Raw genomic sequence first — 27,042 nt, forward strand, 5'->3', positions numbered from 1 at the left:
TATGAACAAGGGACACCCCATCCCTTCTCAGGGCTGTGAAGGTGCTATGAACAAGGGACACCCCATCCCTTCTCAGGGCTGTGAAGGTGTTATGAACAAGGGACACCCCATCCCTTCTCAGGGCTGTGAAGGTGCTATGAACAAGGGACACCCCATCCTTTCTCAGGGCTGTGAAGGTGTTATGAACAAGGGACACCCCATCCCTTCTCAGGAATGTCAATGGACACCCCATCCCTGGCAGTGCTCAAGGCCAGGCTGGATAGGGCCATCTTGGGCCACCCTGGGACAGTGGCAGGTGCCCGTGGCAGGAGTGGAACAGGATGGGGTTTAAGGTCCCAGACCGTGCTGGGTTCTCTGGCTCTAACTTTGGGATTGTTCTGCCTGGCAGTGCCAGTACTGGTAGAAAGAGAAGGCAACTCAGGGCATTGTCTTGCCCTCCTCCGAGCGTCCCCATTGCTCCGCAGGGTCTCAGGCTCAGCAGGCAGCAGGACACTGAGGAGGAGCAGGCACAGGGACCGTGTCCATCCCCTCTGCAGGGCTGTGGTTTCCTGTTTTCCCTGCCGCTTATTTAGAGATGTCTCCCTCTCTCAATAGAAGCACCAGCTGTCCCTCTGGTGCTGCTCCTGGCCGGGCCTGGCCTGGGCTGGGCACCGCGGGGCCCGGGCGGCCGTGCCAGGGCCCGAGGGCACGGCCCGGAATCACCTGCGAGTTTCACTTTCGTTCTGCCTTGCAGAGCGGATGCTGCCAGGCGGTTTCGCTTTGTAGAAATGCCTCGGTAGAGCGGCTGAGGAGCCCGGTGGGAGCTGGTGCGGCCCTGGGAGGGCAGCCCCGAGCCCCGAGCCCCGAGCCCCGAGCCCCGAGCCCCGAGCCCCGAGCCCCGGGCTGCGGCTTGCTCTCCTCTGGCCTCCGCCCCGGCCCTTCGGGGGCTGCAGCCATAGCAGAGGCTTGGCACGGAGACCGCGCTGTAAAGCTTTTATTTGCCTTTTGCAGTTGTTTCGGGTCCTGTTCCTTGTTAAGCAGTAATGGAAGAAGTCAAACACTGACCTTGCGTGTAAGCACTAAAGAGCCTTTTGGGGCACTGTAACAACCTCCGAGGACTTCTGTAGTTCTTCACAAGTCTCTATAAAGTTACTGTTCATAATCTGCTTTTCCCCTCCTCTCTGATGATGACTGAGTTATTTTAAATTAGTATTTATCAGTTTATTAGTAAATATTTCTCTGTCCCATCCATTCATTGGGGAATAGCCTCTGACGCTGCTCATTTAAGGTGCAGATGTCCTTGACTATGGCAGGGGTTGGATCAAAATCATCCTTTCTGGCCTCCCAGCCCAAACCAGTCTGGCATTCCCTAATTCCCCAAACATTTCCTTTGGCCTTCCCTAAAAGAAATGCACACTGTGGCACTCAGAACGCCCTGAGGAGGCTGTGCCCATGGACCTGGTGGCAGTGCCCATGGATGCAGGGCCATGGCAGGGATGCTGACACACAGCAAACCCCCCTGTGATGGCAGACCCTCTCCTGCAGACAAACGATGCTGCAAGGCTCAATACTGGACTGTTCGCAGCACCCAGGGAGCTTCAGCTCCTGAGAGACGTGAGAAACTTTTGTAATAATTCCCAGCGAGTGCTGAGCCCCGAGTTCTCTTCATCTCTGCTAAACCCTATAAATCATCCCACCTGCAGGACTTCTGCCATCACGCAGCCCCTTCGGCTGTGACAGCAGGGGTGTGGTTGGCTCCTACCTGCAAATTAACGAGGAGTTCCACACCATACCTGAAAAACCAGAGAAGACTTGTTTCTCAGGAGAAACTTTTTTTTTTAGGAAGTTTTGCATTGATACAGGAGAGTCCAAACCTGCAGCTTCATTAGTGCCTCTAAGCCAATTAACCTCGCTCGTGTTCTCCTGGGGAGAAGTTTGCAAACTGAGGAGTTTAAATCCTGCCAGCGAGTCTGTGCTTGGGCAAAAGCCCTGGCTCCTCCTCGCTGCTGCAGCTGAGGCTTTCTGTCTGCAGGGTGAGTCAGGCTCTTGCTCCTCTCAGCAGGAATCTCTGATTTCCTTGTGCTGACACCCACAGCACAGCTGGGCCTTCATCTCTCTTTGCTGGGTTTTAATAAAAGGTCAGGCTCCTTCTCTGCTTTCTCACCCCTTCAAGACAGCTTTTGTGTCACACAAATTGAGCTGCCCAGAGAAACAGAGAGGATCCTTTACAGGGTCAAAAAGTGGTTAAAATGTGGAAGCAAAAGGTAGGAAGAAATAGATCACTTCACAGCTAAGTGAAGTCCCACAGAGATCTCTGCCATTCCAAATACTCATAAATGACTTGGAAAGGGAGAGGAGGTGGCAGGAGGTGGCAGGAAGTGACAAAGATGTCTGCTGAAAATAAATTATTCAAACCCAAAGTCTAACTGTAAAGAGCTGCAGAAGTAGCTGACCAGTGTCCAAGAGAGCGAACAGGCGATCAAATGCCAGGCTGAAATTACAATGCACTGAGGATTATAAGGCACACAAGGAAAAGCAAGAAAAACAAATGAGCGTGTGTCATGACAAGCTGTAAATTAGATATTGCCACCGGAGGTATGGAGTTCTTCTGAGACAAACTCCCCTCTGGCTTTCAGAAAAATCAGCTGGAATGTTCAGAATGATGAGGGAAGGGAGAGAAAAGAGCTTTGTGTGACCATGTCTCATGTCGTGTGTGTGCTTCTGGTCGCCCCTCTCAGCAAGTATATCTTCGATTTAAGAGGTGTGGAAAAGACCAGCTGATAGGATTGGGGTAAAACAGCAGCTTTGGAGAGCACACACTCCTGCTGGACTCGGTGGTGCTGGAGCCAGAGCTGAGGCTCCTGTCACCGTGCCCTGCCCCTGGGAGCTCTGTGACATGAGATGTGGCATGGGACACACATCCCCCTGCTCCCAGTCCTGAGCCCAGCCCCAGCGAGGGCTGCAGGGAGAGCAGGAGCTGCAGGGGCTGCCTCCAGGCCAGTTCTGAACAACAAGTGCGAGAGGCCCTGCTCCTTGAAATATTTTAAGTGAGGCTGTTTCTGACAGAGCTGCTGCTTATTTACACTGAAGTGCTTCAGAGCCACTCGCAAGTCTGGGTTTCAGCGCTGCTGGCAGCACAGAAACTCTCAGGTGGCAAAATAACCACCTGTTCTGGAGAGCCTTGTGTTTCCAGACTGTTTGGGCTGTCTCTAAACTCATCTTTAAATAAGATAAGACAATATGATTTTCTTTTTGTTTGTTTTCTCTTTTCAGCTCCAATTTCTGTGATGTCAGTCTGATGACAAGCACAATCCCACAGAGGAAATACCTTAGTAAGTCTTTTGGTTTTTTATAATATCTCCCAACTAAATCACAGAAAATGCCCATTATAAAACAGCAGTGCTTTGAAAGTTATATCCATGTAAATATTGGAATAACAAAACACAGGGAGTAGAGAGGATGGAGCTCAAAAGATAAGGACAATTAAGCTCTTTTTCCATAAGAAATTAAAAGATCGAGACCTTGCATCAAATTAATTTCTACCATATTCCCTTCTTGTCTCCAGAAAAAGCATTTTAATTTTTTATGTCCCATCTCCTTACCTAACTCCCTTTGAATTCTCCCATTTTGGGTTTGTAATAGTTAGGAAAAGGTTTAAAAATCCTTTCTTCATACGGCACTCATGCTGCAAGCCCAAGAATCCTTCCCCTTGGCCCCAGGGATTGCCTCAGGCTCTAATTTAGGAGCCATCCAGGCTACTAAACACGGCAGAGTCTGGAATTATGGCTTCAGTTTGAAGAGGCACTATATCTCTTGCTGTAAAGGCAGATGTTTTAAAAGGCAAGTGGCGTTTCATAAAACATGCTTTTAGTGGTAACATTTTTGTTTTGTTCATACCTTTGCTTACATATTTCACTCCTGAGTCCGAGCTGAACACTCTGCCAGTGTCACAGCTGAATTTGTTTCATTAGTGAGCCCAGCTGCACATAACTCTGCTTTATTGCTGACAAGCCCTGGATTTATGGAACGTGCTTTGGAATCACCAGCATGGGGAAGTAGAACTTGCTTTAAAACAAGAGGTGTCAGCCTGCTGTGTGGTGAACTTCTGCACTGGCTCTGCCATGGTGGAATCAGGTGGGAATGCAGTTCCAGAGTCCCTGGGAGCACACAGCTGTGCCCACGCTGGTTCAGCACTGCCTTGGCACTGGTGGCAAACTGCCCCTTTGCAGCAGCAGCAGCACCACAACATTCCCAAACAAACAAAGGAGCTCCCAACGCTGCTGTTCGTGGTTTCTGCTTGCCTGGGCTCTCTGCACGTGGCAATTCTTGGAACTGCTGAGCCACATCAGGCCTTCACTGATTCACCTGTCCAGGTAACTCCTCCCTGTCCCCAAGGACAGCTGAGCCAAGGTGACCCCAGGAGCTGCCTTTGGGTCTCAGTGACACAGGGAGCCCCTACAACCCCCCTGCCCGTGAGGGGCTGCCCTGGCAATGCCACAGAGCTCAGGCTCCACTCAAATCTCTGTACCACTGGCTACTGGATTTCAGCAGGCACTGAGCTGCAGGAAAAAAATAGGGCTGCAATCAAAGGTGGCTCTCTTCTTGCAGGCATCCTGTAATTAGCTCAAGTTTTCTTTTTTCATAGAGAGGTCTTGATGCATAAACCAAAGGTTTCCTTTTCCTTGCATGTTGTTGCCAGATGTTTCTGCAAAGCTCCAGAACAACAAAGTTGTTTGTGTGTACTTGCACATGACTTCACCCCATGCCTGTCACAAAGTGCTCCTCCTCCTCGTCAATTAACCCAGTTAATTCCTCTCCCATTCTCCCCTCCATTTCTGACCCAGCACCTTGGAGTGTCAGCCCTTTGTCACAGATCCCACAGGAATGGGTTGAGCTTCAAGGTCCCTTCCAAGCCAGGCCATTCCACGATCCTTTAGGGGAAGGAGCAAAGGGATTCAGGATGAAGCAGATCAATACATGAAAAGAGGGAGGAGGTGGGAAGGAGAATGTCACAGGGGGAGAACTACAGAGTGGTTCATGTAGAAGTGAAGGACTTGGTGGGAAATCAAAGCACAAAATAGACCCCAGCAGACAAGGGCTACCCTGGGAAATACAGGAAAAAACATGGTAAAAATAGGAAAAATACAGGAGTCATTAATGCGAGGAGGAGTTAGGAGGGCATGGCCCAGCCCCTCTGTGCCTCTCTGTGTCTGACCACAGCTAATGGCAAAGCACACTCAGAGTGAGCTGAGAGCCAGGAGCCTCCCCTGACAAGGAGGATGCTGCGATGTCCTGCTGGTAAAGCAGCAGCTCCTGAGCCGTGGGAGCCACAGCTGGGGAACATCCTTATCCCATTCTGGCTTCCCTGCAGAGCTATTGACAGGCTGCAGGCACTGCCTGAGCCACTTTGATGTATGCTCAAGAATTAAACAGAATTACTCTCAAGCTGATAGGAAACAAAATGCAGCTCCTTACAAGGCAACCGAGATCTTCAAAGATTTGGGCTTGAGAAGAGCCTTAGACACTGGGCATGTCACTGCCCTTGTGGGAGAGAGCAGATTGCAGAGGGAGGAGCAGGATGAAACTGTAGAACTCTGCTTTACATGAGCTGTCTGAGGCACAGCTACGGAGCTGGCATTTCATAGGAAAAGGCAACACAACCCTTGCTTTTGGAAGTACTTCCAAGCAGGCTTAAGGACTTTAGGATTTATTATGTGTGGAGTCCATACAGCCTTCATTCTGTAAATGCAATCTCTGATCTTTCCCCGTGTGACTCCGCTCCGAGATGCTTCCTGTGGCCCGCGTTCTGCACGCTCCCTTCTGTCAGATGTGACAGGATCTGCTTATCTCCAGGTGCCCCCATTGTCCACGCTGACCCCAGGCAGATTTATGGCAGCATCTGGCAGCCATAGGAGTTCCCTTCAGATGTTCCTTCTGACCTTTGGAACGCTCCACACAAAGCTCAAAGTGCCTCCTGCTTCCATGAATTGCCTGATCTCCTCAATGAAAGCCGTAATTATGTTTTAATGATTTAATAATATTCTCCACTTCTATATTTTTAAGTCTATATTTAGTGTTTTTAAGGTCAAGGCTCATTATCTCTGCAGTATTATTACATTGTGGCATAGGAGTGTGCAGCCATTTATAGATTTTTGAAATCTGTAGTATGACAATTGGCACCACGTCTCTGTGATTCCCCAAAGTTCCTGGGGCTCTGGGCTCCCACCAGACCTGCACTTACTTGAAAAAAAAAAAAACCAAGACTTTTTAAAGCCTAACTTACTTCATGCATTTGTGTAAACTAGCAAAGATGAGTTGTATTTAACTCTGACCATCATCACATAACACGTTGGAAGTTGTTCTGCATTGGATTCACGTTAATGTGGTAAAACAGCCTGAACACACAGCCTATCAGCTTTTACATTACATTTATTTTTACAGTGTAGGAGTGTCCTAGGGAACACTTGTGTCCCAAGGAGAGCGAGGGGAGGTGGTTTGTGGGGTGGTTGAGCCCCAGAGGACTGTGTGAGAAAGGTCTGTGCAGCTCCAGGGGAGCCTGGGGCACAGGAGCATCCATCCATCCATCCATCCATCCATCCATCCATCCATCCATCCATCCATCCATCCATCCCTCCATCCATCCATCCATCCATCCATCCATCCCTCCATCCATCCATCATCCATCCATCCATCATCCATCCATCCATCATCCATCCATCCATCCATCCCTCCATCCATCCATCCATCCATCCATCCATCCATCCATCCATCCATCCATCCATCCATCCATCATCCATCCATCCATCATCCATCCATCTATCATCCATCCATCCATCCATCCATCCATCCATCCATCATCCATCCATCCATCATCCATCCATCCATCCATCCATCCATCCATCCCCGGTCACTGTCACTGCCCCTGGGACGCTCCAGGCTGCCCCTGCCCCGGGAGCACCTGGAGAAGGGTGAGTCTGTGATATTCTTTATCCTGTGCCAGGGCCTGCCCACCCTGCCAGGGTATAGTAAAATTCTGTGTAATAACTGAAATCGGGTTCTTTTGGAACAAAATGACATTAAGATAAAGGATTATTCATTAGAGAAGGAGCATTCTCCCCATTAGTGTTACAAACCCAGCTGTAATTAAGCATCTGAACCGGTGTTTATAAACAGATGTTCTCATCTAAATGTCTTAGAAATAAACAGCTTGGTTATTCCAGTTTCCCCAGACTACAGAAGGAGCTACAGCTCTCCCCCAGGCTGGTGTTCTCCCACACGTACCCGAATATTTGAGTTCCCCAAATTGCAGGGGTAAGAGGCGTCCCCAAATGCAGGACAGTTTCTGCAGCAGGACATTCACAGAGCAATAGTGTAAATTTCCCAGGTCCCAGCAGCACTTTGGGATTTCATGCTTTGAGAGACGTCATTGCCTTTATTGAACAGCCTGCACTGGTGACAGAGCTTTCACAGTCTCTGTGAACGCTCTGACTTCTGCTATTCCAGTTCCCTTGCATGGGAAGAAGCGTTTCCTGCGAGCTGTAAATCCATTGCATCATTCAAAATGCACCGCAAGACAGTTTTGAGGGCTGCTTTAAACATATCTTTCAAAAATGGGGAAAAGCTACAATTTTTAGAACCATTTTTCATAACTTGTGGGGGGAAAATAATGTTAATGTAACATTATGTGCATGTGTTTTGCATTTTAAAAGTAAAACAACTGCTTCCAAAAGTCAATGTGGCAGAAAAAAACTTATAATTTAAAAAACACCAAGAAGGTATATAGTTGTGCTGTAAAATCTCAACCTTGTCCAAGCCTCTGCCAAGGCAGGGTCCCCTGGGGGTGACACAGGAACGTGTCCAGGTGGGTTTGGGGTGGGTTTCCCTCTCTTTAGAGAGGGAAACTCCAGCCCCTCCCTGGGCAGCTGTTCCAGTGAAGGAAGTTCTTCTTCATGTTGAGGTGGAACTTGTGTTCGAGTTTAATGCTCTTTGTCCTGTCACTGGCACCATGAACAGGGTCTGGCACCATCCTCAGCCAGCCCTTGGAGATGTTTGTATGGATTGATGGGATCCCTGTCAGTTTTCTCCAGACCAACCCAGCTCAGCTCCCACAGTCCCTCCTCGATCAGAAAGATGCTCCAGACCCCTCAACATATTCGCGGCCTCTGTCGGACCCTCCCCAGTCGTTCCTTGTCTCACCTATAGAGCAGAGCCCAGAGCTGGAAACGGGCTCCAGCTGTGCCATGCCAGGGCCGAGCAGGAGCACCTCCCCTTGCCCTGCTCTGCTGTGTCCTGCCCCATTCTGCCCAGCCCTGTCCACTCTGCCCGTCCCGCCCTGTCCACTCTGTCCTACCCAGCTCTGCCCTGTCGTGCCCGCTCCGCCGTGCCCGCTCGGGGCCGGGCCCGGCTGCACTTTCCCGTCTCGGCCAACAGGTCGCACCGTTCGCCCTCGGCTGGGGCTGCCCCGGAGCCGGGCGGCGGCGGCGGGGCCGGAGCGGGGCTGGGCACGGCACAGCAGAGCCGAGCCGAGGCGAGCCGGGGCGCGGAGCAGCTCCGGCCGCGGCCGCCCCTCGCCGAGCCGCTGTCTCCACTCCCTCTCCACGTCGGGGAGGCGGAGGGAGGGAGGGAGAGAGGGAGGGGACGGGGAGGAGGCGGCCGCCGCCGTCCTCCATTTTGTGGCGGGGGCAGAACCGCCGAGCGCGGCGCTGCCCGGCGGAGGGACGGGGCGGGGAGCGAGGGGGGGCGAGGTCCGCCAAGGCAATTAGCGCTAATTAACGGAGGGGGCGCCGCGGCGGCGGGCGGGGACGGGTCAGGGTCTGGGGCCCGCGGGAGGAGCGGCGGCAGCGGCCGGAGCGGCATCAGCGGCGGCGGGGGGAGCGGTGCTGCCGCCGCCGCGGCCCCGAGGGGCGGCTGTTGACCCCCCCAGCCGGCTGCCGCCCCCGCCGCGGGGCGCCATGGCCGTGGGCGGCTGAAGGAGCCCCAGCGCCCTCCCCCGGACGAGGTAAGGGCGGCGGGGGTCCCGCGGGGCTGCGCTTCCCCCCGGGAACTTGCCGGGGGGGGTGCGGCGGTGCCCGCAGGAATGCCCGGGGCGGGGGGAGCCGGGCCGAGCCGCCCCCAGAGGGGCTCCGGGCGGGACGGCAGCGGGAGCGGCGGCGGGGCCGCCCCGGCGGGGCGCGGGGACCCCCGGGCCGGGCCCCCGGTGTCCGTGTCCCGGGGGAGCGGGGGGCGCGGGCGGGGAGCGCGGCTGAGCCCCGCGCGGGGCTGCTGCTGCTGCTGGAGTGGGTGTGCCAGGAGACGGCTCAACAGGTCCCGACACATTTCTCTGAAAACTGTACTTTGCGAAGGCGATTTTATTGCAATCCGGCGGTTTTAAGTATTTGCAGCGTTTTCCGCCCTTGGGCAGACTCTCGCAGCTGATTTTTGACACGTTTCCTACGCTGGATGATTCGCTGCCTTGTTTTTTTTGGGGCGTTGGGGGAATTGTCAAATGAAATAACTACCTTTTCCCTCCCCTCCGTGTAAAAAAGGAAGAAGGCAGCGCTGGAGGTATTCTTGTGTTTTCTGTGTTTTTTCCGGTCGCTGTGCGGTGTCCACCTTAAGCAGCGGCGGTTCGGGTGCCCCGCGGGCCGCGCTCCGGGCTGCGGCTCTGGGGCTGCGCTCGCCGGGCAGCGCGGACGGGACCCGCGGCCCCGCTGCCCGGAGCTCCCGGCGCTCCGCCGCTCCCGCCCGGCACCAGCTCGCCCGGGCCACCTTAAGGTTTTCCACGTGGGGCCTTTTTGCCGCTCGCAGCCTTAACTTTGCGCACAGAAATAGCGGCGGGGCCGCGGCTGTGGCGGTGTCCCCGTGCCCGGCGGGAGGGGACAGGCTGGCAGTGCCCCCCGGACTGCGGCAGTGCGGGCTGGGCGCTGCCGGGGCAAGGCCGGACACCGTGTCGGAAGTTTGCCCAAGAATTTACAGTATTTCTCCAAATATTTATGCTCTCCGCTGAGAAAAAAAAAAAAAAAAAAAACGAAAACAAAACCAACAACCATGTAGCAAATACAAACATCTGAAACTTACGAGGTTTGTTTTCAGCGTCGGGTGTGTTTGGAGAGCAGCAGTGAACGGCTAGGGTGCTGTAAGCTAATATAAATCCTGCTTTATTTTTAGCTAGATTTTATTTATAAATTTGAGATGTATTTAAAGAATTATGCGGGGTTTACTGCGAGGTAGGTGGGTTCCTTTTTAAGACTGAACCCGTGCAAAGGTGGCAAACGCTGTGTTTTGTGGTGGGGAGGTTGAGTCCTGGGGAATGCCAAACCACAGAGGTGCCACCTCTGGGAGCTCCAGACCTGCTCTGCAAGGGGAGAGCTGCCTTGGAAAGGTGGCAAATGTCCTTTTCCCCTGCTCAAGCTGTAGTTACGTATCAGAGAAATTTACTTGGCAAAATTTGTAAACTGGGTCCTTTAACAATTCTTACATTTCCTTAGTGCTGGGATGGGTGACAGAGCTGGAGAGTGTGTGCACAGATGTCACGTGCTGTAGCTTGATTCCAAGTTGCGTGCAGGCAGACTTACCCCTTCCTCCAGGTTTAGCAAAGCTTTAAAATACAAAGTTCCTCCTCACTAGACAGAAACCAAAACCTAAAACCCCCTGAAAACAAGTGCAGTGTGTCTGAGAGACATGGCATGTGTCACCCCAGAGCGTGGTGTGCCGTGCCTTTGCTCTCAGAGCAGCTGAGCCAGGTTTGCTAGGCAAAGGATTTAGACTTTTCATTTTAAAGCTTTTATTAATGTGTCCTTGCTGTGCTGACTTTGACTGCTTCTCATCTTTTTATAGTTAATGGTAAAGTAATGGATTCCAAAGAATTGCTTAACCCGTTGGATCAAGATGAAACCAGGAAAAATGCACTCATCAGTACCAAAGGAGGGATCGTGATGGACTTCCATCCACCCTTCAGGGGTGGAGCTACTGTCCAAGCCCCTGTGTCTACATCTCCTCTCCCTGCATCTTCTCAGTCAGATTCCAGTCAGCAACCTGCTTTGGCTGACTTTCCAAAAGGATTAGGAAACAATGTGCCTCCGCCAGACCTTTCCAAGGCAGTGTCGCTCTCGATGGGACTGTACATGGGTGAAACAGACGCAAAAGTGATGGGAAACGACCTTGGATTTCCGCACCAGGGCCAAATCGGCGTCTCTTCTGGAGACACGGACTTGAGGCTCCTGGAGGAAAGTATTGCGAGCTTGAACAAGTCCTCGAGCCTGGCCGAGGACGCCAAGGGAACCGCGTCCTCTGAGGTGCCGCTCGAGCCGGATTTCCCAGGCATGGCCGGGCGCAGCGTCCCCGCGGAGTTGGGAGCTGCGGTCCAAGGCCAGGTGGGCTCGAATGGCGGCAACTTGAAGTTGTTCTCTGAAGACCAAAGCACCCTGGATATCCTCCAGGATTTGGAATTGCCGCCGGTGTCGCCGGGCAAGGAGCCCAACGGGAGCCCGTGGCGGCTGGACCCGTTGCTCGATGACGGCGGCTTGCTGTCCCCCATATCCGCGGACGACGCCTTTCTCCTGGAAGGAAGTCTCGGCGAAGACTGCAAGCCTCCTCTTTTATCTGACACTAAACCTAAAATTAATGACCGTGGTGACCTTTTACCCAGTTCCAAAATGCCAATGCCTCAAGTGAAAACAGAAAAGGAAGACTTCATCGAACTGTGTACTCCCGGCATCAAGCAGGAAAACATGGGCCCGCTTTACTGCCAGGCCAACTTCTCCGGGTCGAACCTGCTGGGTACGAAAGTCTCGGCCATCTCCATCCACGGTGTCAGCACCTCTGGGGGACAGATGTACCACTATGATTTAAATACTGCATCGCTCTCTCAGCAGCAGGATCAGAAACCAATTTTTAATATCATTCCATCTCTTCCTGCCGGGTCAGAAAATTGGAATAGGTGCCAGGGATCAGGGGACGAGGCATTGGCTCCACTGGGAACGCTCAACCTCTCTGGCAGACCTGCTTTCTCTAATGGCTATTCAAGGTAATTAGTTTGTGTTGCTCTTTATTAAAACGCTACAAGCATGTTTAGCACAGCTCCATGCATGCTGGTTTGTTGCCTGGGCTTTTTTCCTTTTCCATTTGGTATGTGTGGATGATCAGACATCACTGGGGAGTGTTTATCCCACAGTACATCAGCTTTAGGCAACTACTTAATTATTGGTATTAAAGGGAAGAAAACTTGAGGGGAGCTGGCATGGTCTAAAAAGTAAATAAATAAAAATAAAACTTCCAAGATACAGCCTAGAGGGAGAATCGAGTATGTGGTAGCAGGATCCATACACAGGCAGTATGGGAGGAAGTATTTAAATGTATACAAAAGCTCCTTCGTTCCCAGGGGTCAGAGGATCAATCACTGTGGGCTTTTTTTCTTTCCTAGCATTACTTAAATGTTATGCACAAAAATAACTTGGTTGCTGGGTAAATTTCTAGAATTACATTTAAGCTGAACTCAAGTTTTCGCTGTGCTTAAATGTAAGGCATTTACCTTACATGGACAAGAAGATTCCGAGTGGGGAATACTCAGCAGCTTGTTCAATAGCTGCCTTTAAAGAGATAAGAGTATTTGCAGTCGGGCTTAAACAGAGCTGGAATTTAACTCCAAGTGGAACAGCAGGAGGGGTGTGGGGAGCTGGGTCCTACCTGCGGCCGGTGCCTTGGTGGGTGTGTTTCCTGCAGTAATGCAGAGGTGCAGCTGTTGCAGGGCAGCGCTGCTGGAGGAGCAGCTCTGGGACGGTTTTGGGGCAGCTCTGGGATAGGTGTGCTGCTGGAATGGCTCTGGTTCCAGGGGAACACCCAGCTGTGTGTCTCCCTCAGCTGCTCTGTGCTCAACAACTCTGCACGGGCAGCGTGTGGCTGCCACAGAAGAGGGGGATTTGTTAGAAAATGGCCCTGTCAGTGCCTATACAGAAACCTGGCCTTTGTAGGCTTTTCATGAAGGATCTGGTTTAACATTGTGGGTTTTACTGCTCTGCTGACAATCCACTCCCCAGGGTGTTCCGCCAGTCCCGGGGCTCTCCCTGCGCGATGTTTGCTCCATTTTCCCATGGCTGGAATGAAGTGTGCGAGGATTCCTTCTTTGTTTCAGGAAGACAACTTCTAGCTTGCTTTCATTCTCAGTTTCTTTTATAGGTTTTGATTTCTGTTGTAAGTGTTTCCTTTTTTCTTTGGAGTGTTCAAAGTTTTGGGTTTTTTTTCTTTAAAGTATTTAAATTTCTAATGTAAGAGATCCAGAAAAGAAAATCAAAATCTGTGATTGGACTCCACTTTGATATGTGAATATTGAGCGTGTCTCACCATTTATTTCAACAGACTAGAAAAGCTTTTTGCTAACCTTTTGCATAATTTGTCCGATTCCGTGTTGTGTTCAGTTTGTTTCGTGGGCGTTTTTTTGAGTTTATTTCCTCTGTTCTCACTGTATCTTTAATGATAATCATAAACTTTGTGTCAAAGCAAGAAATGTCTCTGCTCTGAGGAGGAGGCTTTCAGGGACAGTTTAAATAAGCAGGTTCCCCCGAGGTGATGGAAATGTCACTTGTGAGGGTAAATCCGAGGAGGTGCTGCCCGGCTGTGCTGTGCAGGGCTGTGTGGGCAGAGCCCTGTGCCCTGGCGTGGGTGACAGGAGATGTGTGCCCAGCCCTGGGGTTCAGCAGCGTGTCCTGTGTGTGATCCTGGAGGGATGGGCAGCTCCTCCGGGCTGTGAGCGTGGCAGAGCTGTCCTGGAGGGATGGGGAGAGCAGGGGGAGATGTTTTGGGCTCTCTGGAGCAGTTTGGGGCAGTGCAGGGACCGTCCTAGAGCATCCCAGCACCAGCTGCCTCCTCCTCTGCCCAGGGTTATCCATGCTGGGGCTTCAGCATTGACGTTCTTGCTTCCTGCAAGGTCATCTTACATTTTATTGCTTCCTTTTTGCTGTAAGATAATGCCTTTTTTTTTTTTTTCTTTATGGAATGTGTAAAGAATTTCGAGGTGGCTCCTAGCTGAGCTTTGCATAAAAATGCATTATTCACAAGTTTGTGGAAGCTGTTCTTACTTCCCAAGGATTTTTATACACTTCAACTATGAAGTCCATTTCTAAAAACAGCATTGTTTGGGTTTGCTTTATTATTTTTGTTCTATAACATTCAGGCAAGTCCATCTTCCTTTTACAGTGTTTGAGGTATTAATGAGCCTTGGGTTTGAAGCAGGAATTTTTTTTCTTCTTGAACCTTGCCAGAAATATTTGGTCTAAACTGGGTTAGTTTAAGGTGATGTATTGTGGATTTGTTTGTTTTTCTTGCAGAAGGCTTAACAAAATTGGCATTTGTTTTAGAAACAAAGGAAGGACTCTCTTGCCAGGTTCCCGTGGTCTGTTTTTTTTTTAGGTACTAAATGTGAGAGGTGGAGGCTGGGATTTTGAGAAGCTTCAGTTTCCAGGAGGAAATGCTTTCTGGTGTTTGTAGAATTATTTGTCTACTAATAACATATTAATTGTGGACTGAACATAGGGGAAGAAAGGCTGCAGTTCAGCCCTGGTGCTCAGGCTGTTTTTAATCTGCCTGTTTAGTGCGAAACCTGGAATGTTGTTTTCTGTCCACCCAGGCTGGAACTGATGTCGTGCCATTTCTGAGCGGTTCGGCTCCTCCAGGTAGCCCAGCACGCTGGCTCTAATGAGACAAGTGATGATCAGGCCCAAGCAAACCAGTCGATTGCAGTGAACTGCGGGAGGGATCCGGAAGTTAACGAGCAGAATGCAAACTTCAGGAGTTTGATTGATGGCAATGAATTGGCAATAATCAATAGGCTGCTGCTGGTGGAAGAGCCAGCTGGGGCTTGTGCTGAGCAGTGAAGCTGTGAGCTGCAGCTCCTCTGGCTCCAGCTCTGAGCAGCAGGGAGGCTCTGGCCAGCAGGATGGCTTTGCCTGGGAGCCCTCAGGGTCTCCCCTCTGAGCAGTGCAGCCCATGAAGAGGGTGGACAGAATAAAGGGGAGGAAGAAGTAGGATGACAGACATTTTACCTTAGGTTGTCCTCAATGGCAGTGAGACAGCAGCTGGAAGAGGAGCAGATCGTGCTGCAGTGCTTCTCTGAGGAGCTGGAGGGTTTGCTGGCGTCTGTCTGCGATGGGATGTTGCTGTGATTTATTGCACAAACCCAGGGAAAACCGTTCCATTTCAAGGAAATGGTTTTAGCAACACACACTCGTGGGGCTCTTGCATGGTATATACATTAAATCCTTCCCTCAGCTCCTATTGCTCTGACTTCCTGGAGATGTGGCTTGTTGTGGGGGGAGTGAAGGATGCTGAGAAGCAGCCCAGCAGTGCAGGGTTTGCTCCCACAGCCAGAATTCACAGAAACTGGGCCCCACTGGCAGTGTTATGGCTTCTCTTATTACAGTTGAAATTGTTCCTAGTACTTAAGCTTGTGGGGGATAAGGATCATTAAGGAAGTTTAAGAAAGGGCAAGAGCTGAGAGAAGCCATTAAAGAGGAGGAGAGTCTGGAAGAAGAAGTTTCTCTGGTCAGTCCCAGTCCAAAGCCTTGCTTCCAGAAGTTACCCTTCTACCCCTGGCTCTTTAGCTGGGCTTCTTCTTGGGCTCAGGTGCTGTGGGAAGGAAGGGAAGGCCATGGTTGTTGCCAGCAGTGGTAAAGGTCACTTGTCCGTTTGTCTTGCCGCTTTGTTTCCCTCGGCTGCAGGCCAAGGCCGGTGGCTTGGCAGGGCTGGCTGCAGGGCTCTCAGTGCTGCCTGACTCAGCACGGGGTAATGTATGGGACATCCGCAATCGGGGCTTTTTTCATCGTTCTGCTGTGATAGAAAACCCAGGCGTGGTGTTTGGAGTGCTCGGGGTTCCAGCGGGCTGTGTTGTGATTTGTCAGCTTAATGCAGTACTGTGCTCGGGAAGCACATGGTGAGAAATCCAGTTGTTTTGGCAGAAAGGGGTGGATCCGGAATGTCCTGCAGAATGTGCTCTAAGGTGCTGTGGGAAGGTAACTAGATAAATGAGAGGTCATGTGAGATGTAATCCACTTTTCCCAGTTTTGGCTGATCATTCCGCCGAGCTCATAGCCAAGGAAGTTGCTGTAAGTCCAGTGCAAATGGTTAACTTCTGCAAATTTATTTCTCCTGACAATGATCTTTGTTTTAAACTTAATTCTGGCTTATAAAGCAACCTTATTTTTGTTGTCCATACAATTTTTTTTAAATTTATCTCCATGGTTAAACCCTTGTGCTCTCCTGCTGCCAGTGAAGGCAAAGCTGTGGTTGAATGAGTCCCACTCACGAATCTTCCCAGAAATGTGAAATACAGGTATTATCCAACTCCTACATTGTATATTTACCATGCTAAAGATTACTTTTACAGTGAGAGCAATTTATCTTGGGGGAAGCAAATTTCCCTTCTTCCCTTGTTGCTGCTCATTTTGGAAGTGAGCAAGTGGTGCATATTCTGTGTGTATATGTAACTGCAAGCTGGAATTATTTCTGCACTGTAAAAGATTCCCAAGTCCTCTTTGGACTGGCATTCATTTTTGGGGTGGTTGGAGCCAGCCCAAGCTGCTCTCCCACCCCAAGGTGCTAGTGTTGTGTGGCATTCTGCAAACAGTCCCCATGGCATCAGTCTGGGGGTAAACACCATCCCAATAAAATCCCGTTTTCAATCCAAGTTACAGGCGATGGGAAAAGCTTTGTAGAGCTGTAGTTACAATTACCTTGGGTTTGTGCTGTTAAAATAACTGTGAGCATCACCTCTGGTGTAGGGAAAGGAACCTGGAAATGCCTTTGTGAAGTGATCAGCTTGGAACCCAGGAGCACAGAACAAGTGTGTGTGCAGCAGGGTGGTTTCTGGGCAGAACACTTGGATGTGCTGAGTGCTGTGCACCCAACCCAGGCAGTTTGGGTTAAGCTCTCTTTGGTTTCCCAGCCTTTGTCTCCCAGAGTCTCAAGTATGCACAGATTGTAATCTTATTTGCTGAAGAATTAATGTGTGGCACTGTTGCGAGCACAGATGATTGTTCTCATCGCAGGGATTTTCCGGCTGATTCAGAGCAGTGTGAGATCCATTGATAACCATTAGTAACAGCCCCTGGAGAGTGAGCTCCAGTGATGCCCTTCTGCAGCACAGCCCATGCTCAGCCAGCCCAGGCCCTGCAGAGCAGGAGTTAATGCTGCTGGCTCTGGAAACGCTGGTCAGATGCTGTCAGCGGATGGCCTCGTCCCCCGGGACAGGAGTGAACCAGTACAGCTGGAAGGGATGACACACGCAAAAAAAGAATAATTCCATCTCATTGTCTTGGCTCTGACTCCAGAGCAGCTCTGTTGGGCTATCTGTGGGAAAAAAACAAAACACAAAACTGGCTGTTTCTTTGCCCCTTTGTGAGGTGTGACCGTTGTGGCTGTGGCATTGCTGTCACCTGCAGAGGGATGTCAGCAGAGGGTCACCTGCACGGAGCGAGCTCCATCCTTGGGCTGGAGCGCTGGGTACCACAGCCTTGGGGGCAGGTGGGGGGCTCTGGCCGTGCAGCTCTTGCTGCCTGTGGGCAGGAGAAGCAGCAGGGGTGGGCTGCCCCCATGTGAAACCAGTGCAGCACCCAGCTCCTTACTGGGGTGTGAGGAACTGTGTTCCCAGGAGTGCAGGGTTGGGCTGGGGGTACAGCTCAGTGCAATCACTGTGTCTCATCGGGGGATTTTCCTCCTTACTTCACCTTCACTCCAGAGAGGGTGTTGTGCCTGTGCCTCCCATGTCCTGGTCTGACTCAGCTCCCCAAACCTCTGCCATGGGGTTTCCTGCTGGGATTCCATCCCTGGCTGAGGCAGCGTCTCCCTCTGCCCAAGCCATGCCTGTATTGCTTGAAATAGAACTACAGAACACCTGAGAAAGGGATTTGCTGCCTGTCCCGTGGCCTGGCCTGCTGGCTGTGTCACCTCCGTGTCCCAGAGGTGGAGCAGCTGCAGCTCCTGGGGCTCAGGGAGCCTGGAGCTGGGCTTGCAGTGCAGGGGATGGACATGAGGTCAGGATTCCTCCCTGCTTTAGACTCCAGGACACGGTGTTACTTACCCAGGATATCATGTAGAGTTCTGTAGCCTGGTGCCTTAAATCAATAATCACCACAATTGTCTGGGTTTCTGGAGGAAGTTGTGCTCTTCAGAAGTCATCCTGACATGGTGTGTGGAGAATGTTTCTGTACCAGCCCAGTGTATTTCAATCCAGCCAGTGCCAGTGGGTCACCATTAAACCTCCAGGCTCCAGCTCTACCTGTGGAGCTGCCAGTCCGTGCTAAATCTTCCTAGAAAATTGCAATCCTGATTAATTGGAGATTAATACCCCACAGACTGCTGATACTTGCTGTGGGGATGCAATATCATACACAAGTTCCCCTTTTTGATTAAATATCTTGGGTTTTGTGACGTTGCAAATGCAAAAGTACTGTTGGGGAAGGAATTCTAAAATAATGATCATGTCTTTCTTGAATTCAGTTCACTGCTACTGTAATTTAGTAAAGAAAACTAGTTTCATATTGGATTTTACAGTAATACATTCTTCATACTATTTGTAATATGTTTGTACAGTTACTGTGTGTCAGAAAGCAGCTGGAGATCATCAAATTTCTGCACCACGGTCACACAAGATTTAATATGAAACTTGTGAGCAGCAGGGCGCCATTTACTCTTGTCTTGCTTTATTCAGACACTTCTTATTTCTCATTACTTTTATTTGTGTAACTGAGTTTAAAGTTAGCAAGTGTTGCTCAGGATGGGACTCTTTATGAGGAAATGAGGGCACAAATGAGTAGTTTGCCTCAAAATACTACTTGAGAAACTCCGAAATGCGCTGTAGAGTCAAGGAGGAGCAAATCATGAAGTATCATTGAAGTGTGTCATCTATTCTAGAAGCAAATAATGGAAGTGATTTCACAGCTCCCTGGCTTGGTTTTCTTTTTTCCAAGAAACCTGGAAGGGGTCCTGTCATTGTCCTTACCCAGAGGATCCCTTGTGGTGCACTTCTGGGTGCAGCAGGGACTTCAGTCTTTCCTTACGAGAAGCTTTGCAGGCAGGGGTGATTTGGGGGGTTTTGGTGTGTGTCCCTGTCCCCGAATGTTTGAATCCCTGTGTCTGCTGGCAGTTCCCATGGAGGAGAGGGGCTGGAAGGTGGGTGACCTCTCTGCTCACCAGTGGGCAGCAGCTTGGCTGCATCTCAGTGGTGAGGGGGGTGTGAAAACAAGATATCTGGGGTTAGACATTCTGTGAGAGTGTTACAACGTGGGGTTCTGCTCTTAGGTGAGAGTCCTGCAGGCGTTGCGCAGCTCCTCTCCAGCTGTGTGAATCGGGTGTGACCAGAGGGTTTCCATGGATCTCTTCCTTCCCAGCTGCCTTTGGGAAGGACAGGGCTGCTGTGCTGTGTGTGCACCTGGCCTTGCTTTGGGCTTCAGCCTGCGTGGTGTCCCCTTGCCTTCCCCTGCCCTCCCCGCCTGCTCTGAGAGCACCACTTGGGCTCTGGGGCTTCTCGGGGCCTTTTATTGCCAAGCTCCAGCAGGTCCCCCTGCCCTGAGCCAGGAGTCTGGAATCTGTGACACAAACCAGCAGCTGATGCTGTTTATTTTCGCTGTCAGGGCTCGGAGAACCTGCTCCGAGGTGTGGTGGTGTGGAGGGATGTGGTAACGGGGTCTGGGAGGGCTCAGCGTGGCCGGGAGCTGTGCCAGGGCCAGGCTGCCCTGTGGGAGCACCTCTGGCCCTGCGGGGGCTGGATGGGCAGGGGGAGCTGGGCTGGGCTGGGCTCAGGGGGCTGTGCCCAGCTGCTGTGTTGTGCTGAGCTCCTCGCTCATGCCCACAGAGCTGAGTCTCAGAGCAGTCTTGCTCAAAAATGAAGGGTGAGGGTGGCTGTGAGTACAGCTGTGATGTATTAAATTCAGCCTTTTATTTGGGATTTCAGCAGCTTTTCAGTTGGCCAGATACTGTCAATTCAGAATGATGTTTTAAACCAGCACACCTATCCACAGGCATGCTGTCCATTGCTGTGTACCCATATATTATTTCTCTTATTTTTTCCCTCCCCTAAGAGTTTCTGTTACCTTTCTGAAGCAATAACTTCCTAAAGCCATCAGCGAGGTTTTGGATAAATCCGTGCTGAAAACATGCACGTTCTGCATGCACATGTGTGGATTTGTTGTGCAAGAATGCACTTCAGGCTTGTTAACTTCAAAAACAAAAACCAAAACTAAATAAAGAAAAGAACTGACAGACTTGATAGTTTCATGTGGATTTCAGTTTGCATGTGGATTTCAGTTTCCTACCACCCGGCTGTTGTTTTCTCTCTTGTATTTTTCTTCTGTGGGTTACTTTTGCTGCTAGGATGTTTGATGGTTTATTTTGCCTGATGAATTTCTGTTAATCTTGTGTTCCATACGAATTGCTCCCAAATCAATTGTGCTGTCCCCATATGAGAGTGATATAGGTATAATTAGACTTCTTTTTATAACTGACTCTGCATCTTGGTTCTGTTAAAACAGGGACTAGATTAGCACATTAGCCAATATGTGAAAAAAAGTTGTATCTGAAAACAGTCTTTTAAAACAGCTTTAACAATTAGAAATCTTAAACTTCGTATGCAGAATAGTTTTTGGATGCTGAAGATGTGTGGAATTTAATTTCATTCCACACCTTAATTTTAGTAAGATAATACACGTTTATCACATGTTTATTGAAATAATACCATACTGGGGGAGGTACTGCCTGTTGGTAAGGATTGGCAGTGACCCCAGTGATGGCACTGGAGTCACCTTTGGGGTTTCCCAGACCTGGCTTTTATTAAAAAGTCATTTCCAAACAGAATCATTTTGCTTGGAAAGGCCCTTCTGGACCATTGAGTCCAAGCTGTGCCCAGTCCCCCCTTGTCACCAGCCCAGAGCACTGAGTGCCATGTCCAGGTTGTTTTCTGTGCTTTGCTGGAATTTCCAGACATGAATTAAAATTAGTTTGTAGAGAATGATCTTCTATCTTTGCCTTTTGATTAAAAAGTTATGTAATCCCACTTAGGGGAAAAGGGAGACTTGGAATGCTTTTGGGGTTATTTGCTTTGACCCAACAATCCTGATAAGCTTCAGGGTTAAAAGAAAACAGAAGGTTGAATTTATGCGGCTGTTTGAAGCAGCACAAAGTGCAGCCATGATCCTGGATCACAGATGGGCCCTCCCAGCTGGAATAGCAGTGCTGCTTTAATCCACACTTCAGCAAAGGCTTTTTCTCTGACCTACTTTGGCCCAGCCCTTTGAGAGCTGCCTTGGCCACCCTGGCTGTGGGGAGGTTCTCTGGTACAGGGTCTGAGTCCTGCTCTGGTGTGAGTTCCCTTGGTTTCATTTTCGTGTCGCTGTACCAGTTCTGCCCTTCCTGGACACGTGTTTCTGCTAAGCCCTGCACATCTGCCATTTTCTGATCTGAAAAGGAAGCTTCTCTGACACCTTCTTTTTTAACAAAACCCATCTAACAAGTTCTGTGCTGACTTGGTTTCCATAGCTGGAGAAGACAAGTCTGTTCTCATGCAGTGCCAGGTGATCTGCAAGTTCATGGTTTGATAAAAAATCTAGTGCTGAAACTCCCTCATGTGAAATGTAAGTGTTGTAAGAACCTGGGTGCTTGGAATTCTGTATTATGAGTAGCAGAGCATTCCTTTTTCAGCCCTTATTGAGGGGAGCAGTTAATATTAGGATGCCTGCACGACAACATCCTGAGTCATCGAGATACTTGACAGCTACTTTCCAACCAGAGCAACTGGTTTGACAAATGAGCTTGGACTTATTTTATCACTTTAAAGATAAATCTTTAAAGACTCTTTTAACACGTTAAAGGTCGGGACATGTGATCTTTCATTAAATAACAATCTGGAGGTTTCTGAGTCCCCTCATTTTAGTATTTTAGTGGCTGAGCTCGTTCTGTGTGGCAGATCAAAGCCCGGCCGAGGCTCAGGCATACCAGTGGGGAGGAGGAAGTGACTGGGTTTCTATTCCTGGCTGACCCCAGCCTCGGAACCGAGGAAGAGCTTTAAAGGAAATGCAGCATTCGGCTCTCTGAACCTTTCCAAGTATTCAGAAGTGCTACCAGCACTGGCTTCCTGCATGCGGCGCTTCAAGGCGTGGACATCTTAAAACTGTCCTAATTTCAGAATGAAACAGGGCTAACAAGGGAAGCCCTGAAATCCATGGGAATAGCAAAACTTGCCGTTCCAGATTTTATCAAAAACTTCCAAACCATCCCATTTTTACCTGGCAGGCAGCTCTGCAAGCCCAGGCAGGTGGGAGGTGGTGAAGGACGTGGATGGGAAGGGATGGCCAGAGCCCAGTGGGGCTGCTGGCACAGGGTCTGGGCAGGGGGAGCTCTGTGGGGTCAGTGCAGTGCCAGCCATCCCCTGGCCAGGCTGGCTTTGCCCAGCACACCTGGAGGAGCTGCCAGCCCTCAAAGATGGTGTCTGCAGTGAACCAGCACCGTGATGGAGCACCTGCAGCTGCCCAGGAGCTGGAGCACGGTGGGTTGGGAGCCCAGCTCTGCCCTTGGCTCAGGGCAGCCTGTAAACCTGTAAGGAGCACAGGTTGGGAGCCCGGCTCTGCCCTTGGCACGGGGCAGCCTGTAAACCTGTAAGGAGCACAGGTTGGGGCCCAGCTCTGGCCTTGGCACAGGTTGGGAGCCCAGCTCTGGCCCTTGGCATGGGGCAGCCTGTAAACCTGTAAGGAGCACAGGTTGGGAGCCCAGCTCTGGCCCTTGGCACGGGGCAGCCTGTAAACCTGTAAGGTCACAGAGCACGTGGAGGCTCTTGCGAAAGAGCTGTCCCTGCTCCTGGAAGGAACACATCATTTCTGATACTGGGATACTCACATCAGTGTCCTGGGCTGCCCTGAGGATGGCGGTCAGCTGGAAATCCAGTCCACCTGTATCGATTGGGTTTGCTTTTTCTCCTTCCTTTAAGTCTTTGACGTGATTCCTTGCCCGAGGCCATTTCAAACGACAGAACCAACCCAACACCCCCCCAGGCTGTCACAGAACTGGTACAGCAGTTCTTTGTGGGCTGGGCAGGATTTGGGGTGCCTGTGTGTCAGCACTGGGCTGGGGAGGGAGCATGCACAGCAGGGTCTGGGCTGGCTGATCCTGAGCTGTTTTGGGTGCTGGGTGCCAGGCTGGACAGAGCAGAGGGAGCTGCAGCTGGAAATGCAGGGCTGGCAGCCTGGGCAGTATTATCTGTGCATCTGCACAGGATGGAGCTCAGAGCTGGGGCTCAGGAAGGGTTTGGGTTGTCCCTGATCCTCTGGGGACGCCCTTAGCTCAGGGTGCAGGTGGATGAGGGTGTTTGTCACCAGGCAGGATGGAGGAGCAGCCGTGGCTGTGCTGCCATCCCAGCACTGCCCCTTCCCTCCTGCCTGCTCCTGACTGGCTCCCAGAGCCCTTCTCTGCGTGGCTTTGGCTCCAGTGCTTTAGAAATGGTCCCCAGGTGCCACCAGATGAGCAGCCAAATTGGAGGGAGGCAGTGACAAATCCAGGGTGGTTATAGTGATGTCTTCCTGCACAACACTTTTTCCTTTCCTCAGTTCTGATATTGGGATATTCACATGTTTGTGTATTCCCCCCACCCCATGTGGTAAATTCCATACTTCATTTTGTCTTTAAAATTGCAGATAAATCAAGGTGATTATAGGAAACAGGCTCTGCCAGATGCTGCCTGGGAGAATTCCTAAGGGCTTGAAAGCCATCCTTCATTTCTTCTGTGCTGTAGTCATCGTTCCAGAGACATCTAGGAAATTAAAATCTTCTATTATAAAGATGGGTTACTCTGTCACGCATATTGCTGTCAGTAGTTTCCCTGGCTGTCCCTGTTGTCCCCATACGCTTTGGGTTGCTGTACCAGCTCTGAGAAATGTTCTTTTCACTCCTGTGCTGCTGCCACAGATGTGCCACCAAAGCAGCCGGTGCCCAGTTTGCCAAAAATCAATTTTTTTGCTAGTTTAACTGCAGGGAGATTGTAGTTAATAGAATGAATATCAATTTAATAGAATTAATACAGATTTGTAACTGAAATGTAAACTGTCAAAGTATTTTCTACAAACACAGCAAGGGAGAGCTTTAATTGTTCAAGAAAAACGAGAACTTGACCGTGTTCTATCCATTCCAGCAGTTTATTTTTCTTTACTTTCTAACTGCCAAGGATAGAGCTCAGTGCTCTCCTCTCTCCAATCATTCTTTCCCAGGGAAGGTGATTATGTGTGTTGCTGCTGTGTTAACAGTGTGCTGTGGTAGTTCAGCCTCCTGGTTTCAGGGTGCATAAAATTAATTAAAAAATAAAATTTGAGGGGGTTTCCAAGGTGAGAGGTGAGCTGCTGGAGAAGCTGCCCCTGCTTTGGCTGTGCTGGGGATGCCAGGGCGCACATCCCTCCTCAGACACCCCGTGTGTGCAGTACATTGTGTTTCTGCTGCACATTTCCCAGGGTGATGATGAATCTCAACCGTTTTCCCAGAATTGTAGTTTCAGTGAATTAAGCTGTTCTCGATGCCGGAGCGGGGAATGGTGTTGGGAATCCTTTGCCTATTTCTGCCCTGAGGGGGTTTCTAATTCTTTCCAGTAGAAAGTCATCGTGCAGATACTGCAGAGCATTAATTGCTTGGACTGAGCCTCGCACAACATGTGAAAATTAGCAGTAATACAAACAAGCTGGCGGTGAGACGCTGCCTGGGAGGCGTTGTGTTAAAATGACAAAATGACAATCACTGCTTCTCCAGCCTGTGCTTTGGAGACCTTTGTGTGCCCATGAGTGAGACCAGGCAGCTAATGGCTCCATCCTCCGTGGCTGCTGCTCTGCTCCAGGGCACGTTGCTTTGCTCTGGCTTCTGGAGCTCAGCCTTTCAGATCACTTCCAAAGCAGAAGTTGTTTGTTTAAGTCAGTCTTTGGGCAGTGCTGTCCTTGCTGTAGGATGCCACAGTTGGGGCACAGAAGTGGAAGAGCAGAGCTGTGTCACTGCGCACTGGAGCAGTTTCTCAAGGAAGAGCAGTTCCACTGTTCTCCCTGCCCTGGACCACCTGAGATGCTCCCTCTCACAGCCTGTCTCTTGAATTCCTTTGGACTCTTTGGAGCTGCTCTAAGCAAACCTGCTGGCTTGTTGCTGTTATTTTCTGTTCACGGAAGATCTGCAGAATGTTATTCCTTTCCTCTTTCTGCAGGTGTCTGAGCTGTCACCTGACTTTGTGAATGCCTTTGCAGCGTCAGGCTCATCAGGCTGCTGCTGTCTGGGGAGGGGCTGGGTCTGTTACCATCCTTCGTCTCAAAAAGTGGAGTCAAATATTTGATGATAATTTTGTAGCACTCCAGCACTGACACATTCACCTTTTATTTTGGACCCCTGAGTTGGTGAAGTCTCTACTTTCTTTTTTTATTGTTGTCAGCATGGTGAAGACAGGATCATAGTTGAAAAGGACCTCTTGGGTTGAAAAGGACCTCAAAGCCCCTCCAGTGCCACCCCTGTCATGGCAGGGACACTCTCGACTGTCCCAGGTGCTCCCAGCCCTGTCCAGCCTGGCCTTGGGCACTGCCAGGGATCCAGGGGCAGCCACAGCTGCTGTGGGCACCTGTGCCAGGGCCTCACCCAAAATCCCATCCAACCCTTCCCTCTGTCACTTTAAAGCCTTTCCCCAGGCCCATGTGAAAAAGGAAAGCGCCTTTTCTCTCCTTCTAAGTAACCTTTTGCCAGTCCAAATTTCAGTTTTCAGGCCTGCCAGTCTGGGTTTTGCAATTGCCTTTGATAAATAAGCAGTGTCTGGGTTTGCATTTGACAGGACAGGCATGTTGGAATGCACTTGGTGAAGCCTTTTGCCCAATGAAAACTGCTTCTTTTCCCTAGTGATGCCTTTTCTGCTAAATCACCAGCTGTGATTATATCTCTTACCATATGCAAATTTTAAATTTTCTGTTATGAAACTTGTATTTACTTAGATATCTACTTAGGTATCTACTTAGATTAGAAGGCACATGTAGCAGGTCTATATTTGCTGTTTAATATTTTTAGAGAAGTAGCGTGCCGGTTTTGTCTCGGGGTAGACATGCAAATGTCAGACAAGCAGTTTGAGTCGCAGCTCTGACGGCTGTTGGTCAGCCCCAGCCTGTGGGACAAGATTAGGGTGTCTGCCTGTGAGAGATGGTCAGGGACCGAGGCTTTTTCCTAACAAACCATGGCGTTTGCAACTGTCCACGTAAAGGCAGGGGAGAGCTCAGCCACGCTCCCCTGCCAGCTCCTTATCAGCTGTGCTGCAGCCTGTGCCTCTGGAATCACAGAGCAGGATTAGCTGGGGCTGACGTGCAGCTGCAGACCCAGCCCAGCAGCACCTGGGCTCAGGCACCTTCTCCTTGTCAGGGATCAGATACCTTCTCTGTGTTTGGGGTCAGACACCTTTCCCTGTTTGGGATCAGGCATCTTCTCCTTGTCAGGGATCAGACACCTTTACTTGTTTGGGATCAGACACCTTTCCCTGTTTGGGATCAGATACCTTCTCTCTGTTTGGGATCAGACACCTTCTCCCTGTTTGGGATCAGACACCTTCTCCCTGTTTGGGATCAGACACCTTTCCCTGTTTGGGATCAGACACCTCTCTCTGTTTGGGATCAGACACCTCTCTCTGTTTGGGATCAGACACCTTTCCCTGTTTGGGATCAGGCACCTTTCCCTGTTTGGGATCAGACACCTCTCCCTGTTTGGGATCAGACACCTCTCCCTGTTTGGGATCAGACACCTCTCCCTGTTTGGGATCAGACACCTCTCCCTGTTTGGGATCAGACACCTCTCCCTGTTTGGGATCAGACACCTCTCCCTGCCTGGGATCAGACACCTCTCCCTTTTTGGGATCAGGCACCTCTCCCTGTTTGGGATCAGGCACCTTCTCCCCAGCTGGTGGCACAGCCCCTGCTGTCCATGCAGCTCCCAGGGCTGCTGCTCAGGCTGGCATTGCAGCAGCCACTCCTGCAGTGCTCGGGGTCAGCAAGGGGCTCAGCCCAAAGCTTCCTGCTCTGTATGACTGCAAGGGAGGAGAAAGGGCTTGGAAAAGCCCCT

The 27,042-nt window shown here is 50.5% G+C and overlaps 1 protein-coding gene across 1 annotated transcript in view; it reads left to right on the top strand.

The window, feature by feature from the left end:
- The first annotated feature begins 8,877 nt into the window (after positions 1-8,877).
- The window catches only part of NR3C1 (nuclear receptor subfamily 3 group C member 1), a 61,472-nt gene continuing 43,307 nt past the window's right edge, over positions 8,878-27,042 (top strand). The window contains exons 1-2 of the mRNA XM_058034796.1: positions 8,878-8,977; positions 10,795-11,983. Of these exons, the coding sequence (XP_057890779.1) occupies positions 10,809-11,983 (1,175 nt within the window). The 5' untranslated portion in view covers positions 8,878-8,977; positions 10,795-10,808. The remainder of the gene's footprint in view (positions 8,978-10,794; positions 11,984-27,042) is intronic.

Source organism: Melospiza georgiana, chromosome 15 (assembly GCF_028018845.1).
Source record: "Melospiza georgiana isolate bMelGeo1 chromosome 15, bMelGeo1.pri, whole genome shotgun sequence".
In the NCBI taxonomy this organism is placed as follows: domain Eukaryota; kingdom Metazoa; phylum Chordata; class Aves; order Passeriformes; family Passerellidae; genus Melospiza; species Melospiza georgiana.